General features: G+C 34.4%; 2 protein-coding genes across 3 annotated transcripts; both read right to left on the reverse strand.

The window, feature by feature from the left end:
- Positions 1-6,384: 6,384 nt before the first annotated feature.
- On the reverse strand, positions 6,385-6,870 carry LOC131606321 (SKP1-like protein 1A). The gene has a single exon (XM_058878569.1). It carries the CDS (start codon positions 6,868-6,870, stop codon positions 6,385-6,387), a length of 486 nt encoding a protein of 161 aa, XP_058734552.1.
- A 2,434-nt stretch (positions 6,871-9,304) lies between these two features.
- On the reverse strand, positions 9,305-15,357 carry LOC131601367 (mitochondrial uncoupling protein 1-like). Of its 2 annotated transcripts, XR_009283651.1 has the most exons (10): positions 15,119-15,357; positions 12,963-13,178; positions 12,782-12,860; positions 12,421-12,554; positions 12,217-12,315; positions 12,014-12,118; positions 11,579-11,653; positions 10,995-11,081; positions 9,590-9,675; positions 9,305-9,467 (listed from the first exon to the last, which is right to left on the reverse strand). XR_009283651.1 is itself a non-coding variant. In XM_058873164.1 (9 exons), exons 1-9 carry the CDS (start codon positions 15,200-15,202, stop codon positions 9,640-9,642), a joined length of 915 nt encoding a protein of 304 aa, XP_058729147.1. In that variant the 5' UTR covers positions 15,203-15,356; the 3' UTR covers positions 9,305-9,639. The 2 variants fall into 2 exon arrangements, 1 of the variants encoding a protein (XP_058729147.1); XM_058873164.1 differs by having other exon boundaries at positions 9,305-9,675; positions 15,119-15,356.
- Between the last annotated feature and the right edge of the window lie 2,443 nt (positions 15,358-17,800).

Genomic DNA, 17,800 nt, shown 5'->3' on the forward strand with positions numbered 1-17,800 from the left:
ATAATATTCAGAACACAACACGCTACAACAATGCATATTATGTATAATTCAAACAACGGTATTATACTGCAACATATAGTCTTCAGTACGTATTACAAGATGAATGTGATTCATCTTGTTGGTGATGAAATGCAGAAATGCAGAGAGGAACAAGAAAAATCAAATGGAAAGAAATTCCCGCTTCTGTATCTTAGTCACACAAGAGTTACATAGGAATATATATGTGTCTGTATTGGGCCTGACCTAACATGCTTAAGCCCAAGAATAATAGTCCCTAAGGCCCAGTGGACCTATTGTTTAACACCCCCCCATAAACTTGAGGATATATTGTATGTAGCCCAAGTTTACAAATATTAGATTTAAACAGAGAAGTGTCTAATGGTTTTGTAAATAAATCTGCGAGCTGTTGTGATGAAGATACCGGAAGTAATTGGAAGAGTTGCTGCTGAAGCTTTTCGCGGACAATGTGGCAGTCGATCTCGATGTGTTTCGTCCGTTCGTGGAAAGACGAGTTACTTGCAATGTGAATTGCGGAAGCATTATCACAGTAGAGAAGAGTTGGAGTTTTGAATTGTATGTGTAGTTCATGTAGTAGCAGGAACAGGGTTGGTGTTGTCATTAGTAGGGGAAGTATTAGTATTCTGATTTTGGGGGGAAGATGGTTCAGTTTGGTCATTATTAGTGGTATTCTGAATGAAGGGAGGAGGAGAGGTATGAGTTGAATCAGTAAGGAGGGGAGTATTAGTATTATAGGTTTGGTGGTTATTAGGAGTAGTGGAGTTGGATGGGAAGTCAAAAGGGAATGGGGTGGTAGTTGTTTCAGTTTCACTGATTTGTTGGTTAGTGAGGTTTTGGTCAGTGGAATTGTATGGTGTGTATGGGAAAATTGTTTCATAGAATATACAGTTCCTAGAATTGAAAATTTTCCTAGAATGTAGATCAAACAAAAGGTAGCCTTTGATGCCCAAAGTATATCCTAAAAAAATGCATTTAGAGGCCCTAGGGTCTAGCTTATCTCTTTGTCTTTGTAAAGTGCTAGCATATGTGAGGCAGCCAAAGGTCTTTAGGTTGTTGAATGTGGGAGGAGTATGGAAAAGAAGGCTATAAGGTGTTTTGTTTTGTAAAACAGGGGTGGTTAGCCTATTAATGAGATAAGTGGAATGACATAATGCATAAGACCAAAAACACTTTGGTAAATTGGCATGAAATAGGAGAGCACGAGTCATATGAAGCAAATGTCTATGTTTTCTCTCAACAATGGAGTTTTGTTGAGGTGTCTCAACACAACTCCTTTGGTGGAGAATACCTAAAGATGCATAGTATGCAGGCATGAGGAATTCTGACCCATTGTCACTTCTAATTGTTTTTATGGTGCATTTAAAATGTGTATGGCAATATGCAATAAATTGTTTGATAAGAACACGGGTTTCAGATTTAGAATGCATGAGTAAAGTCCATGTATATCTAGAGTGATCATCAACATTGGTAAGAAAATATGTGAAATTATCTAAAGAAGGGATAGATATAGGACCCCATATGTCCATATGTATTAGATCAAAGCAATTAGAAGAAACAGAATTACTTGAAGAAAAAGCAAGTTTGCATTGTTTAGAAAGATGGCAAGCATTACAGGCAGAATTTTTATGATAGGAAATGTCCTCAAATTGTTGGGACATGTTATGTAATACATCAGTAGAAGGGTGACCTAATCTATTGTGCCATAAGGCAGTGTTTTTATTAGAGACAGTAGAATTGATGGAAATGTTTGACTGTTGTAAATCATAAAAAGAGGCAGTATTGTTGATAGGTGTTTTGTGCAGGATGTACAGGTTATGTGTTTGTGTCACAGGTCCAATCCTCTCCTTGGTATACACATCCTGAATGATACAAGAATTGTGTGAGAAGGAGACGATGTATCTGGAATTGTTACACAATTTTGAAATTGAAAGAAGGCTAAACCTAAATTCAGGTATGTAGTATACATTGTCTATTATGAAGCAGTTATCAAAAGTGATGGTACCATAGTAATGAGCAGATATAGTAGTATTATTAGGCATAGTGATGGAAATATGGGATATGGGTGTTATATTGGAAAAACAGTGAATGAATGGACATACATGGTGGGATGCGCCAGAATCTAATATCCATAGAGAAGGGTTAGTGAAGATACTACCTGTTTGTGTCATACCTGAAATAAGAGGAGTGACAGGGTTGTCAGGCTTGTCTGTTGTGGATGGTTGTGTAGCCTTGCGCGATTGCTGTAGGAGTTGTACCAGGTGTTTGTAGTCTTCTCTTGAGATGCCTATGTCCTTGTTTGGATTCTGAGCAGCTTTGTTATCAGAAGTGTTCTTGGGGTTGTTATTTCTATATCCTGGAGGGAAGCCATGTTTGAAGTAACATATGTCTATGGTGTGATTGGTTTTCTGGCAGTTTGTGCACACCATTTTGGCATTGTAATTGGATTTAGGTTTTGGTTTGGTGTTGGAACCGGTGACGGCAAGGATGGTGGGTGATGTAGTCATGGGAGTTATTTGTTGCTGGGCAATTAATGAGTATATCTTGCTAATGCTAGGAAGAGGATCAAGGAGCAAGATTTGGGTGCGGATATTATGATAGCTATCGTTCAATCCCTTCAAGAAACATGTCACATATTCCAGGTGTTTGTAATTTCGTACAGCACGGGCTAGGTCACAAGAACAGGGAATAGAGCAGGTGCAAGAAGGGATAGGCCTAAGATCCTCTAGTTCATCCCATAGAGTTTTTAGTGTAGTAAAGTATGCAGATAGTGTTCGATCACCTTGTTGAATAGAGTGAATTTCACGGAGGAGATCGGAGAAGCGAAAGTGGTTACCTTTGGTGAATCTTTCACGGAGGTCTTCCCAGAGATCAAAAGCGGAATCGAAGCATATTGTGCTCTGAGCGATGTGAGGTGATAATGTCAGATTGATCCAAGAGAGCACCATGCTATTGGCGCGTTCCCAAAGTTCATAGCTGTCATCGGTGGGAAGGGGCTTCTTGATTCTGCCATTGATGAAGGAGAGTTTGTTCTTGGATGTGAGCGCTCGACGCATCGATTTGCTCCAACTGTGGTAATTGTTCTCGTCAAGCGGAGGGGAAACGATCGTAGCACCGGGATTTTCTCCAGGATGGAGGTAATAGGGGTTTTGTGGATTTAGGGTTGGATCGGTGGGTTTGTGTTTTGGTGATTTGTGGATTTCGGAATCATGATCTGAATCTTGATCCGATGCCATGGATGGAGGTTGAAGAGAGAGTGGGGAAGAAAGGGATGAATGTTATGCAGAGTGTGTGTAGCGGAAGCGAAAGAAACAGATGAAAGTAGAATGTTGATTTGGTCACTGATACCATATTACAAGATGAATGTGATTCATCTTGTTGGTGATGAAATGCAGAAATGCAGAGAGGAACAAGAAAAATCAAATGGAAAGAAATTCCCGCTTCTGTATCTTAGTCACACAAGAGTTACATAGGAATATATATGTGTCTGTATTGGGCCTGACCTAACATGCTTAAGCCCAAGAATAATAGTCCCTAAGGCCCAGTGGACCTATTATTTAACAGTACGTAAAGTAATTTCACCATGTCAAACTTAGTTCCAGAAGCATGGAACCATTTTTACATGAAAGAACATTATCTCAGCTTTCCACAGATTCAAACAGCGCGTCAAAATGACACCCAAAACTCAAGATACATATTTTCAAAGTTTCATAAATACTATTCCTACAGAGGTGTAATCGGTAACGACTCATATGGTAACCGGTTACACACTCACAACTTGCCCAGATTTCTCAATTTTCGAAATCGTAATCGGTTATGCACAAGGGTGTAATCGATAATGCCTGTTTTCCAGAACCCAGAGTTTCAAATTTAACATTGCGTACTCGATTACGCACATACTCGTAATCGGTTACGCCTTCGAAATTTCTAAAGTTTTTGAAGGTTTCGCACTTGTAATCGACTACACCCATTGTGGTAACCGATTACCACTACGATAGAGGAAAATTTTGCTATTTTTCAAATACGAAAACCAGATCTCACCTACCCCAAATCTCCAATTTTCCTTTAAGCATTAAGCAATCAGCAATGACGGGTTTGTTAATACACATAATCATCACATTCCAACATAAACATATCAATCATCAATGGGATTCAATCATACATAGAAAAATCACAAACATGAATATAACACAAACAACCATAACAATTCATAATCCCCAAACATACATATCAATAGCTCTAGCCTTGTTCTTCCCTCTTTTCCTTCTCTCTTCACATACTGTTCGATTATGACCTCACTAACCTCTAACTCCCTTATTATATTATTATTATTATTATTATTATTCCCAACTAATTAATTAAATAATAAATTAAAACTTAAATAATTAGTTAATCCTATTATCACTAATATTTTTCAATCTATTTAAAATCTATTTAAGTTCTAATTAAATTATTATAGTAACAATACACCCTCTCACCCTTATGTCTCTACACAATTACTCACACATCCCGACACTTCTAACTCTAATTTTCTAAAGGTTATCACCCTACACCGAAGGGGCTCCAAACGCACCAAAACACTAAATATCACACAACATTATACAATCAATCATAACTAATTAATTAAATAAATTGGGACGTTACAAATATCATGTCATTACTCTGATTTACCTTTATACCGAGGAAGTAACTCATCAAACCAATGTCGTTTAACTCAAAGGTCTTCATCATGTCTTCTTTAAACTCCATCATCATCTTAGTATTGTTTCCCGTGTAGATAAGATTATCCACATATAGAGAGAGAAACAGAGTGTACTGACCGTGAGACTTGATGTATAATGTAGGCTCACTCTTGCTCCTCTTGAATCCTCGATCCATGAAATAATGATCGAATTTGTTATCTAGTTCTCGAGGCGCTTTGCTTCAGGCCATAAAGTGCTTTTCTTAGTCTTAACAATTCTCTGAGCTGCTCGTCTAATCTCACACTTCGGCATCAGGTGTTATAAGGTGCGCAAAACTGCACATGCTCAGCTACTCGTCCAGTCTGTAGCTGGGAAGACTCTGCCTCAGCAACCCTAGCTCGGGCTACAGCTCTATCTCTGGTCATGCCTACAATGGTATCGTCCTTTTCCCTGTTCTTCATTGTAAAATGAAAAAACGTAACAAATCAACGAACTACTGCCAATTTCAAATTTTCCTTCATATCACCAAATATTCTGAAATTTTCGGTACAATTTTTAAAATTTAACTATCGGAAATTATAAAATTCCAATTTTTTGAACAACCGAAAAATTGTGAAATTTCCGGTATTATGCTATGAATAAATACTGGAATTTCTAAAATTCTATGCAAGTAAAACTACTGGAATTTCTGAAATTCTCGATAAAACTCTAAAGGATTATACCGCAAATTTTGATACTTCTGGTAAAAATCTTACTTTTCACATATTTTTTGGTAAAATTGTGAAATTTCCGATATCGCAATATAGATTTTAGAATTGGCAAATTTTGAGTGGATTTTACAAACTAGTTAAAAATTTAACAAAATTAATATAGTCAATTGATCGAGCTTATGGAGATGCCATGTCGTCTAAATGGCGTAGCACGTTAAATCGTCGGTACTCGGTACTAGTACTATATAGTTACAGGAATCGTAATAAAGACTATTTTTTTTTTTTTTTGGCTTTATACCACCGGTTTAGTCCGGTTCGGGGGCGAGTTCTGGCATCAAGTGGTTCCATCCCCCTTCCGATCGCAGTTGCGGGGGATCGAACCGCGGTTCTCCCTACCAAGTCCAACGCCAATCACCACTGGACCAACTAACGATTGGTGTAATAAAGACTATTTTGAAACCTTATTATTTATTCAGATGTTAATGTATATAGGTCTGATTGAGCTTATTTATTCTTAATCATTCACCTTCTTTTATTACTATTTTGAACCTTTTTGAAATTGCATAGGTCTGATTGTAGAGATCGGAGCTACTAAGATTCAATTCTGAATCATAATAGCCCTACATTCTTTCGATCTCTACATTGAAATTGAATCATTCAATCATAACAACATACACAAACTACACAGCGAATGATACAATACAACTATATGAAAATATACACAAATCACATCTACATATGTGAAAGAGAAAAATGATAGAATCTGAAAAAATACACAAACTATTCGATATTAATTCCAAACAGAACCAATGCACAAAACAATCAACACAGCTTCGATATAAATATCAGAGAAACATTAAATCAGGCTGAGATATATAAATATAATTCTGAAAGAAAAACAAGTACTAAGCATATATATCAAAAGCTTATCAGTTATCACTCTATGTCTAATAAAATCTTTCAAAGTAAATATGTAATCATTCAAAAGCCCATTGATTTTCGCGGCGAACTGCTTCCTCTTCCTCTTCCGTAAAGTCATTCACAATATTAAACATCTTGCGGATCTCCTCAATACTCTTATCGACCATCATGTCCGCAGTAGCCTGGCATGTAAGATCTAACAGACTCTTGATGTCCAAATAGTTTGCAGCCAATATGAGTTCAAACAGTGTGACTTGATCAACCTTGACGAACTCAGCATCCCAAGCCTTGAGACCATTATCATTAGCAGGTTTTTCTTCAGAATTTTCTTCAGAATTCTTAGCCTCAACATGCTTCTTGCAGTACTCAATCACCGTTGCCAGAATCTTGCTGGTCACATTTGGAAGAGGGATTCCGGTTTCATCAGCGCAATCATCCTCGATCATATGCTTGATCATTTGTGATTCCAACGCTACTGCTTCGTCCACTTCAAAAATATCACCATCACGACTCTTGAGATTGATCTTCTTTGTTGATGCCATATGATTGAATTTTGATCTTCTTCTTCACTTTTTTTTCTAACGTTAAAACCCTAACCTTTGAAAGTATAAACTAGTGAAGAGCTTGACAGTATTTATATTGCAACTAGGGCTGGACTCCAGCAAATAACCCTTATTTATTGTTTTTTTTTTTCTTCTTTGTTTATAGATTTAATTTGATTTTGAATCAAACAGATTTGTTACTTTTTTATAAAAAATATTTAAAAGATTTGTTACTTTTTTATAAAAAATATTTAAAAGATTTGTTATTTATCCGTATATAAGCGTATATAATGGAAATTGGTTTTTAACTTTTTTCGGTTACATAGTATTCCTTATGTAAAAATATATAAATAAATTTCAATATTTCTATATTTTATTTTATTGTTTAATAAGATATATATTTTTTAAAATTAATAGACATATATTTTTATATAATAATATAAATCGTAATATAAAGATATGTATTGTGTCGATATAGAGCGGAGTGGGTACTAAGATATTCGTATCCGCATTCATTTTTATTTTGCGATTTTTTATCTATTGATTATGACTTACGAGATTTTTTTCGAAAATACATCGGATATGGTACAAATTGTCATCCCTAAAAAGTGGATTTGTTTTGTGAAGAATGGTAACATAATTAAATTTTAAAAAAATAGTTACTAAAATATTGTTATATCAAATATTGATTTTGGTTAGTTCGAACAATTTTTAAATAGATACGACAATGAGATGGGGTCAGGTTTATGCATGACATTATTCTCAAATCCACATAATGGATCCCTCCTCTTCTGTGGGAGCCTGAGATTTGAAGCAGGGAAATCTCTAGATCTTTTCCTTTTTTTCTTTATGGCTAAGGGGTTTAGTGGTTTATTTTTTAGGTTTGATTTTTACTATTTAAGTTGGGAAGAATTGATTTGGCGGTCTTTTACCTTCGATTAAGTATATGGATTACACCCTATTTTTGGTAGTTCTTACTGTTGAAAACTTCTGAAGTATTAATGCTATCATAAAGGGATTTGAGTTGGATTCAAATCTCCACATAAATTTCTTCAAGAGTAGTCTTGTAAGAGTTATTGTGGACCTTGTCTTTTTGACCTCTGCGTGTGATTTCCTCTGTGGTTGGTTTGAAACCCTCTCATTTAAGTATCTATTTATGCTGGTGGGGCTAATCATTAGCTTAAAACTACTTAGAACTTTTTTAGTAAGTTTATTGACCAAAATACTCTTCATTTCTAGATGCATAGACATCTTAGTTTGCATGGTCGAGTGGTTCTTTTTAATTATGTGCTTAATGTTAACCCTGTATTCTTTCTATCTTTTATGAAGATACATGTGAACATTTTAAAGAATTTTAAAGAAGCTTATTAAGATTCAAATGTTCCTTTGGGAAGAGTGAAGCGAGATATTAAGATTTCTTCAGTCAAGTGGGATTTTGTCGGTAAACTTAAGTGCAAATCAAGGTAAGGAGTTAAGGACCTCCGACTAGTAAATCTAGATCGTTAAGCTAAATGGAGATAGAGATTCGTTATAGGTGCTTCAGATCTTTAGTGTGATACCAATCGGTTGAAAAATAAGCAATGGGAAAATAAAAGAACGCATACACAACACAAGACATAACGTGGAAACTCTAAAACCAGATAAAAAACTACGCTCGTTGTCAAATAACAGCTAGAGAATAACATTCTGTGAAAATTGTTACAACACATAATTTATTTTTAACTACCCTTAGGCTCCTATTACATTCACACTCTCCAAAACTAATATTTAACTACATCTCATAACATTCTAACACAAGAGAATAAGAGAACGAAAAAGTCCAATACAAACATAAAGTGTTATTGATTTGTGTATCTCGTAACGATGAACTTGAATCTATTATATAGTCTATGACTTTTTTTTTACGAAACTAAATGATGTGAAATTTTTTCAACAAATATATTTTTAACTAACACGACACTATAATGAAGTGTAACATTTATCCTGAATGATATGCTCTCAATGTTTACTTCAACGAAGATAACAATTGATCAAAGTGTTTATGAGTTCATACAGGCAATAAATAGAGGGTCTACTCACATGTATGATCATTCAACTCATTTTACTTTCTAAATGTTTACATTTTTTGTTACTTTAACATCATAGTGTATCTACGATAATCCCATAATACGAAGGAGCATGTAAGAAAAAAATACACATGTCATTAGTATAAATGCTGGAAGATTACATCTTCCGCTCCATTCGTTTTACGCTATAGTGAACAAATCTTGTTCTGATATTAGTTTTTCAAGTTTTGTAAGCAAATTTGGATGTAAATGTTGCAACACTTCAGTTTAAATAATTCTCACACTATTTTAGGTGGAGAAATATTTAGGTTGAAACCAAAACAATTTAACCATGAAGAGTCAAGTATATGAGTGCTTGAAGAAAATAGTGGCCATGAAAGCACTATCTAAATTAAACCTGATCAAGGGATAAGCTATGTTTAAATTTATTTATAACAAATGCATTGGTTTTGAGGCTTGAATGGTCATCTCATCCAAACATGTTGATAGTAGAATTTGAAGAGAATTATTACATAGAAACAACATGCAATCCTACAAAACAGATTGCAATAATAAGAAGCTGGTATCTATAAAATATTTTCATTTGTTTAACTTGTACTTTTTTTTTTGAAATGTTTGACTAAATCCTAGTTAGTAAATGAAGATATAAGGACCTTTATTTTCCACAATTTCAACTGCATTTGGTCCATGTAATTGATTGAGCTCATGATGACTCTAAACTTTTGACGAACTTCTTAGTCTGCATAAGAAGAAAGAAATAAGTGAGAAAAGAAACACAAATGAATAGCTAAAGTTTGTGGAATACTTTTTCTGTTACAGTATGTACATACTGTGATAGTTACTATAATATTATATAATTTGCATTTTAATAGGCTAATTTCTATTTCTGTTTCTAATTTCTATCTTCTCACTTAAAGCATTTCGCTCTTACAGGCCTCATGCTTGAGGGGTTGGTGGATAATCTGGTCTCTCAGTTAAAGTACTTCTCCCTTGGTGGCCTCAAGCTGGAGAGACTGTGTCCATGTCTGATCTATTTAGAGCCGGGTCAGTGACGTTTAAGTTACAGCCTACCCCGAATCTTAGCTTGCCTGGTAGAGGGAAGCCGGACTGGGTCAGGTTAATGGGTCAGGCCGATCTTTCTAGCCCAACGTTGACAAGGCGGTGGTAATCGAATTTGACGACCCGAGGTATTTGGATATGGTATTTATGGCTAACTGGCAACATTATGGTCAAAGATCTCACATTAAGGCATGGTTTCAATTATCATTAAGAGGTCACCCCAAACCGGGACAATCGCCTTAATGACATTTATTGGGCTTTAACTACTGATTGGATCAGAGCGACTATATATAAGGAGAATGGCAGCGACGAAAAAGAGAGATAAATCTTATACGACTGAGCTTCACTGGTTCGACTCCAGTGAAGTAGCAATGATGTATTTTTTGCGAGTACAATAACTAACTTCCTTTTCTAACTAACTTCTATTTTGGAATTACTAAAAGTTGTTACAAATATTAATTCCCCCTAACTAATGGGCGACTAACATATTTCTATACCAAGCTACCTTCAGGTTGCAAACTCAAGTGTTTTTTTTCTTATTGATGCCAACATGGACAAAGAAAATGGGACTATTAATGTGTAAGTGAATCATCTTTAAAAGAGTCTGTAAGAGAGAGGTTCATTTTGTTTGGGAATTTTGAGTTGAGTTCCTCGAAGCGGCATGAACTAAATTTCAAACATGTTAATGTTATGCATCCAAGACAATGGTTCCTTCTACGTGATTTTATCTGACTGTTATCAATATCCTATTATCTTTTCTCTAAAACACTAATTTTCTCTCTACATATTTTCTCTTTGCAGACGACTTTATTTTAAACTATTAGAGTCTCTGCTGATGAGAACTGGATTCTTTCGGAATCATAGCTAGAATTTCCCGTTTCATTTTCTCAAAGCAAACAGACCCCAAATGCATTTTTCAGACTATATACTTATAGTATGCCATTTTCACATAAACGGAAAAAAACAACAACGAAAGGTAGTAGAGTTTTCATATTCTACCTGTTCTAAGGTTAGAAACATGATTACGTTCCAAGATCCTAGTCGTCCAAAATTTGGGATGAACCCTTTATAAAATGCCATGAGTCCCTGAGAAACATCAGATCACACAACCAATCAGTTTTGATAAAAGACAACCCTTTCACATTGTAGCCCCTTGTTTGACTCAATTTAAAGGTAAGTGACAGAAAAATGTATCAAAATGTCTACCTTCTCATTCAACAAAACTAATCCAAAAGAAAAATAAAAGGTGACATATAAGTTCAGCTAACTAAGCTTGTGTATCATAACCAGCACGGTTTTAAATTGAAGTTTTGTAGATACACTGCAACCTACTACGATAAAATGCATGAAAAAGGTGGTCGGTATGGCCGTAATTGCATTTGCAGTACCATTGCAGAGAGTTCTAAAACTGTTATATTGCGGCCTCTATTACGGTTATAGATCACAATTAGATATGATAAAGTAGTCAAAAGAATTTTATGCACCTATCTCAACAGGAAAGGATTCAGAGTTAATAGTTGTGCCTAAAGCGAAAATGGCGGTAAATGTTTTTAACAGCAAAATTATAATGAAAGGAAACATACATCATTCTTTAAGGTTTTGACAAAACAATCAAGGGTGCTTTTGTAACTAGAATCTCCCATCATTCTTGACTTGACCTGCATATTCACCAAAAGGAGGATAGAACAAGAAATTAGTGGAATTGTAAGAATTCACAAGCAGGAAGCACACTTCATCTCTTGCAACCAATATAAAAAAATCAAACAAAAATAAATCTAAACATGTCGACTCTAATGAACCATAACAAGATCAGCTTTTGTCAAACACAAATTTTAATTTTTAGTAAGCTATCAAAGCTAACTGATTCTACCATTGTGTAATCATTCTAGGATTCTTATCTTATCATGGAAGAAAATGGAACACATTCATATCAATCTGTAAAACAGATAAATGTTGAAGCAATAGGAAATATAAAAGCCAAATCTATAATGCATGTTTAGCGAACCCTTTAAAATTACCACATCAACTGGGGAGCCGATACAAACGGCGAAAAACCCTGCCCCAAGGCCAGCAAAGAGATGAGTTACAACATTGTCGGTGAATCCTGGAATTTTCAAAATAGTCTGCACAAATAAAATACAGTTATTCAAATATTTACAATGAAATCAATAAAAAGAAAGGTTTCCTGCACAAATCATAATGCATGTTACGAGTAAATTACCTGCTTCACTTGATCATAGCTAGCTAGTTCGGCGGCGTTGATTATACCATTTCTTGCTATGTTGGGGCCCAGCCCTGTCCAAAGAGCTCTAACTCCTTCCTAAGTATTAGATGCAGATTTTTAAACCAATAAAAAGTTAGAAACTAATACAAATAAAAGCATATTTCTCCTTCATAAAGCATGTTAGGTTAAAAGTATAGAAACCTGTCTCACGATTGACGAATAAGCATTCAAAGATCCAGAGTAGCGCCTGGGAACTCCAGGAGGTAATTTTCCTTCTGCTTGAAGTCTGACTTTGACAAGATCAGTTGGATTCGCAACTGTAATTGCCACAGCACCTGACAAAACAAATTGCAGAGTTGTATGCAATGAGTATCCAGGTTGAGACAACACAAATTCCTATTGAAAGAATGTAAGGGTCTGTTTACTTTCTATAAACATTTTTTTCAGTTTTCATTTGATTCGCCATGTTCATTTAGCATTGTTAACGAGAAGATAGAAGACTCCTGTAGTGAAAAATGTGATAGAGAGAACATGAAATGCTAACATCGTCATTGAGATTTACCAGTCGTAAATGCAGCTAGAATTTTCTTTGATAGCGGAACATCACCAACATGGTCACTTCCCGTATAGAAAGTCTTAACCTGTTAAAACCCCGTGCTATTCACAGCATCAGATAAATAATCAAACAATACAGATGACCTAAAACAAGTGAATAAGTTTCTGCAACCAGATTCAAATCTTACAGGCTCATATAACCCAATTCTTAATCCTCCATACAAACACTGACGATGTAGTCCTGGCACAATGCCTTTCCAGAGTGCTGAAAGACCTTCTTCCCGGGCAATTGTTCCAACCGTTCCCAGCAAACCCTTGTATTTAGGTAAGGATACATCACCAGCTAAAGCTTGTTTTTGAAGCTGAAGCCTAACTTTGGCAGTATCCAAAGGTATGGTACATACCTATTTCAATTATAAGAACTTCTGAGCAAGACTTTCAAAACATAGGTACAATTACGTATTTGTTTAAAGCAGTATGAGAAGAACTAACAAATGAACCAGGCATGAGAAACACCACAAGTAATTAGTAGTACTAGTAAATATATGTAAGCGGAATCTATCGTGGAATCAATCTCCACTGATAGCAAAATACGAACAAAATCCACATATTTATGGAACACTTTCTAAATAAACCTTCCACAACATAGAAGATGTTTCCATAGGAGATAATTTGAAAAAGTAATCGATTTTGTCAAGTATAGCTTCACTCCCCTTCCTTTCCATTTTCCATCACTTCCAACTCACTCCCTTCCATTCTATTCACCAAAAAAATCCAAGAGTTTTCCATCAACTCAGATCATTACAGTTTCCAAATCAAGCATTTTTTTATCCGAGCAATTTAATTTCAACATATACAGATAACCAAGGACGAGGAAGGAAAAGAAAACTCTTGGTCAATTTTAACACTCAAAAATATGAACAGCCCGGATTGTAAACCACATGCCTTTCATCATAACCGAGCAGTCAAAAGTCAAAACTCAGTGACTGATAAATGGAGTAATGTGTTTGGTTTGAAATCAAAATTAATGAACTGAACAAACCTTTTTCACATAAAAACAAGGAAAATACTAGTGTTTATGAATATATATATATATATATATATATATATATATATATATATATATATATATATATATATATATATATATATATATATATATATATATATATATATATATATATATATATATATATTCACGAAATAATAGGAACTAATCCTATCCATCAATTTCCAGCCACAATGGTCACAACTAGCATGGTTTTAGCCTAAGAAGCACTGACTTTGACAAGGACAAGGACACGGGACACTTTGACATTGATAATGTAAAAAAATATAGGATACCGACACCGCTGCATATATGATAGTATTTGAGTTTCATTTATCTATTTATTATTTAAAGAGTTAAAAATATTCTAATCAAAATTAATGTATTTCATTCTTCATTGATAACATTGCTTCAATAGATGTTTAACTCTTTTAGATGTATGTGAGATTTGTTCGAGAAATTTATAAGGTGCGTTGAAGCAAAGAAAAATAAAACATTTTTTATGAAAACTTGTCTAGATTGTCCAACACGTGTTGTATGAGTGTTATACGAGTTCGGACACCGATTATAAGAGGGACAAATCAAAGAAAAAAAATCATTTTTCTCAGAAACACTTGTTTTGACTTTTCCACACGTGTTTGACTTTTTCAACACGTGTCATACGGGTGTCATACAAGTGTCGGACACCAACGCAGGTCAAACACCGCGACATAGCTCCTCCTAAAGTTGTCTGTGCTTCATAGTTTTAGCTAAATGCCAGGTTATTATTTTATTTACACATACTTATTTCCCGTGTTTCCTATAATAAACACACCAAATAGCATTACTCTAAACAATAACACACATAAAGCCCTTTGAATCAATATCCATTCATTCTCCCCCAAACATTCAACTAAATTCCACAAAAATATTCACTTGATCCTCCATTTTTCTGCTGACTCAATACCAAAGAAGCTTATATATAACCTCGGTAACACCAACACCTCTGAAAAAGCGGAGTCAGTGACCAAAACTCTAACACATCCACTTGTGATTACATTTCATTTATTTATTTTTTAAATTTATTATCAATATCATCGTGTCAGAGTCAATGTCGTGTTTCCGGTGTGTGTTTAATCGTATAAATAGTAGTTTAGTTCCATTGAGTCAAAGTACAATTCAGATCCATTACAACAAGAACCGCATTAAAGCAATGTAAAAAACAACGGATCTTAGAATTCTACACAGGATCATTATAGAAAGCATTTATTGATATCAGTGAGAAAAGATAGAAAAATGGGAATAAAGAATAATTACCTCAGCGAAACATGCGGAGAAAGCACTGCTGGCAAATGTTCCAGCGAATGAGATGTCAGATTTGGACTTGGAATCAGCAACCATGGCAATGATCCAGAGAAATGAGAAGAACAAAAAGGTTGCGTTGCGTTTGGGGATTGATGATTTGGGTTGTTCCTTTTGTTTTAACTTTGATCACTTTCCTTTTTTAGATTTGTTTTTGAAATAAGCGCTTAGAAAGAGTAATGTGTTCGGAAATTGGGTTTTTTTTAATCGGGTAATTATTGTTTTGGAAATTATGTTATGCGGCCACTTGGAACCGTCCAAATGCAACTTTTTTTAAGTACTTTTGTTCCAATCAAAGAAATACATGATTAAAATGAGAAACTCCAAATTGAGGAGTTCAACTATGATTCATATCAATCATTCATGTTATTCAAATCAAGTTCTTATCTGCTTCGAATTAGAAAATTTTGTGATTTAAATCACATTTTAAAAATCAAATTTTGATTTACTCGTTCATATCATGATTCTAGTTATACATAAGGATAATTTAAATCACAATTCAAGAATTAAATTTTGAGAAAGATGAAGTGTTTATAATTTTGAGAATTAGTATAATTTGAGGGTTGAGATCCTCTCCATTTCTCAAAAGAAATGGAGAGTACCATTACCCATATTTTCATTAAATGCAAGTCAAATTATGTAAATTAGATGTCACACATTTCAAAAATATTTACATTTATACATCAATATTTTAGTAACTGTGTTCTCCATTCCTTTTGAGAAATGGAGAGAATCTTAACTCCTAATTTGAACTATACATTCATGAATTTCTTGATTTAAGTTATCGACTTATTGACTTGAACCATTATGCACCGACTTTAGATAAAGGTTTGATTTATGCATGCAAAAATACGTTTTGATGAAAAACGCTCAATTCTAAGAGATGCACAATGATTTAACTAAGATGAGATTAAATTACTAAAATGATGAAGTAAATGATGAAGTAAACGATAACTAATAAGACAAGCATCATAACTTTGTGAGAGCAAATCATTTTCAAAATTATCCTGATACAGGGGACAAGGATGATTATGTTCAGATTGCGGTTGTTTCATATAGGACGATTATTAGAATAGGTGTATGTTAGTGGTCGAGTTTGGAGACTGAAAAGAGTTGGGTCATAGACTCGAAATTCTTTTATTATATGTGCCTAGGAAAAGAAGACTTTGAAGCTTAAAGAATGTGGAGTCATTCGATGATCATGAGTTCCTGTTACACAATGTAAGGCATGTTCTTGACCTTATGTGGAATTTATTGTTCATAAGATGTTTAATTATCAATTATATTGCACTAGAGTTAAACATTGGGTGTCGAAAATTTTGTATGATGAATTATCATGTCTAAAGGTTTAAAAATATGTGGATTATATATTTTAAAAGGTTCCGCTATTATATTTATTGGTCATACATAATTAATTAATGAAGGAATTCATGATAAGAAAAAGCTATAAGATTTGAGATCAAAGCATGTTAGTGAAAGAAATTATAAAGAGGCACACAATTGTTACTTACATATTATTAGTAGTTGAGTTTCCAAAGATTTTTTAGCGTAAGGTTGGAAATAAATCGGCTAACCAGACCAGAAGATCTCAATTCATAGGAATAGACTTCAAGACATCTATGAAAGTTATTAGTGGAAAAACAATAAATTAGTTTACTGTGAAGGGCTTCAAAGTTTTTCCATGTGTGCAAATCAAGATATACCAGCTTGATCATAAGGCTATGGTGTAAGGGTAGAGGCCTAGAGACGAAAGAATAAACAATTATGGTGGAAAGACTCGATTTGACGTGGATGATCCTGCTAGGGTGGTTAGGGATGAGGAGGAAGTTAAGACTTCGGGTTCTAATTCTAGTGATGGAAAATTTATGTTGGTTCTTGATCATCATTTGACTCGTAATATGGTAAAGAGGATAATTGTACCATCTCATGGATACAATTGTATTGACATTGGTTGTTATGTTTCTAATGTAGTTGAACTCTTACAAGACTCATAATCAGATACCTTAAGGGAGACATTTGAAAGCAAAGAGAGACAAATATGATTGAAGGCGATGAATGGTAAAAGGAATTCACTGAAGAAGAGTCATACTTATGGATTTGTTAGGCTAACTAAGAAGGAGTGGATAGTTGAATTCAAGTGGATGCAAGTGTATAAATCAAAGTTCAAGCACTATTTGGATTTGATCAAGTTTAGTGAATAATGATTCAAGCTTTGGAGAAAGGAACAAAATGATTGATGGATAAATTTGCATCACCATTAATTTGTCAAAATATGCCTCAAAAACTTCAAGTGATTAAGGGGGAAAACAGTTATGATTGGTTAACTATCAACACCCAATCAACCGCCAAATTGTCGATCAACGATTAATGTTTAATTGTTTTGTATTCGATTTGATTTGCCCGATCAACTCAGAGGAGGCTTAGGTAAGTTTGTGGAATGAGTGAGGAAATCTACATATTCATATTTTAAGACATTATAAATATGATTTTGTCACTTCTGTTAGTAAGAGAGTATGAAAAAGAGGGAAGATGGGGTAATCTTTATGAAAGACACTTAGAAAGAAGGGTAGAAATTTCTAGAATTCGTCGTTCTTGAAATTTGAGAGACAATTAGAGGTATATAAGGAGATTAGTATA

The sequence above is a fragment of the Vicia villosa genome, linkage group LG5 (genome assembly GCF_029867415.1).
Source record: "Vicia villosa cultivar HV-30 ecotype Madison, WI linkage group LG5, Vvil1.0, whole genome shotgun sequence".
NCBI classification, from domain to species: domain Eukaryota; kingdom Viridiplantae; phylum Streptophyta; class Magnoliopsida; order Fabales; family Fabaceae; genus Vicia; species Vicia villosa.

What these genes read in the sequence shown, in the direction of transcription:
- LOC131606321 (XM_058878569.1), bottom strand. Translation starts at nt 6,870, where the DNA reads ATGGCATCAACAAAGAAGATCAATCTCAAGAGTCGTGATGGTGATATT.
- LOC131601367 (XM_058873164.1), bottom strand. Translation starts at nt 15,202, where the DNA reads ATGGTTGCTGATTCCAAGTCCAAATCTGACATCTCATTCGCTGGAACA. An exon ending in TCTCCGCATGTTTCGCTGAG is followed by an intron (nt 13,179 to 15,118) that starts GTAATTATTCTT and finishes TAATTGAAATAG; the next exon opens with GTATGTACCATACCTTTGGA. An exon ending in GCTATGATCAAGTGAAGCAG is followed by an intron (nt 12,119 to 12,216) that starts GTAATTTACTCG and finishes TTATTTGTGCAG; the next exon opens with ACTATTTTGAAAATTCCAGG.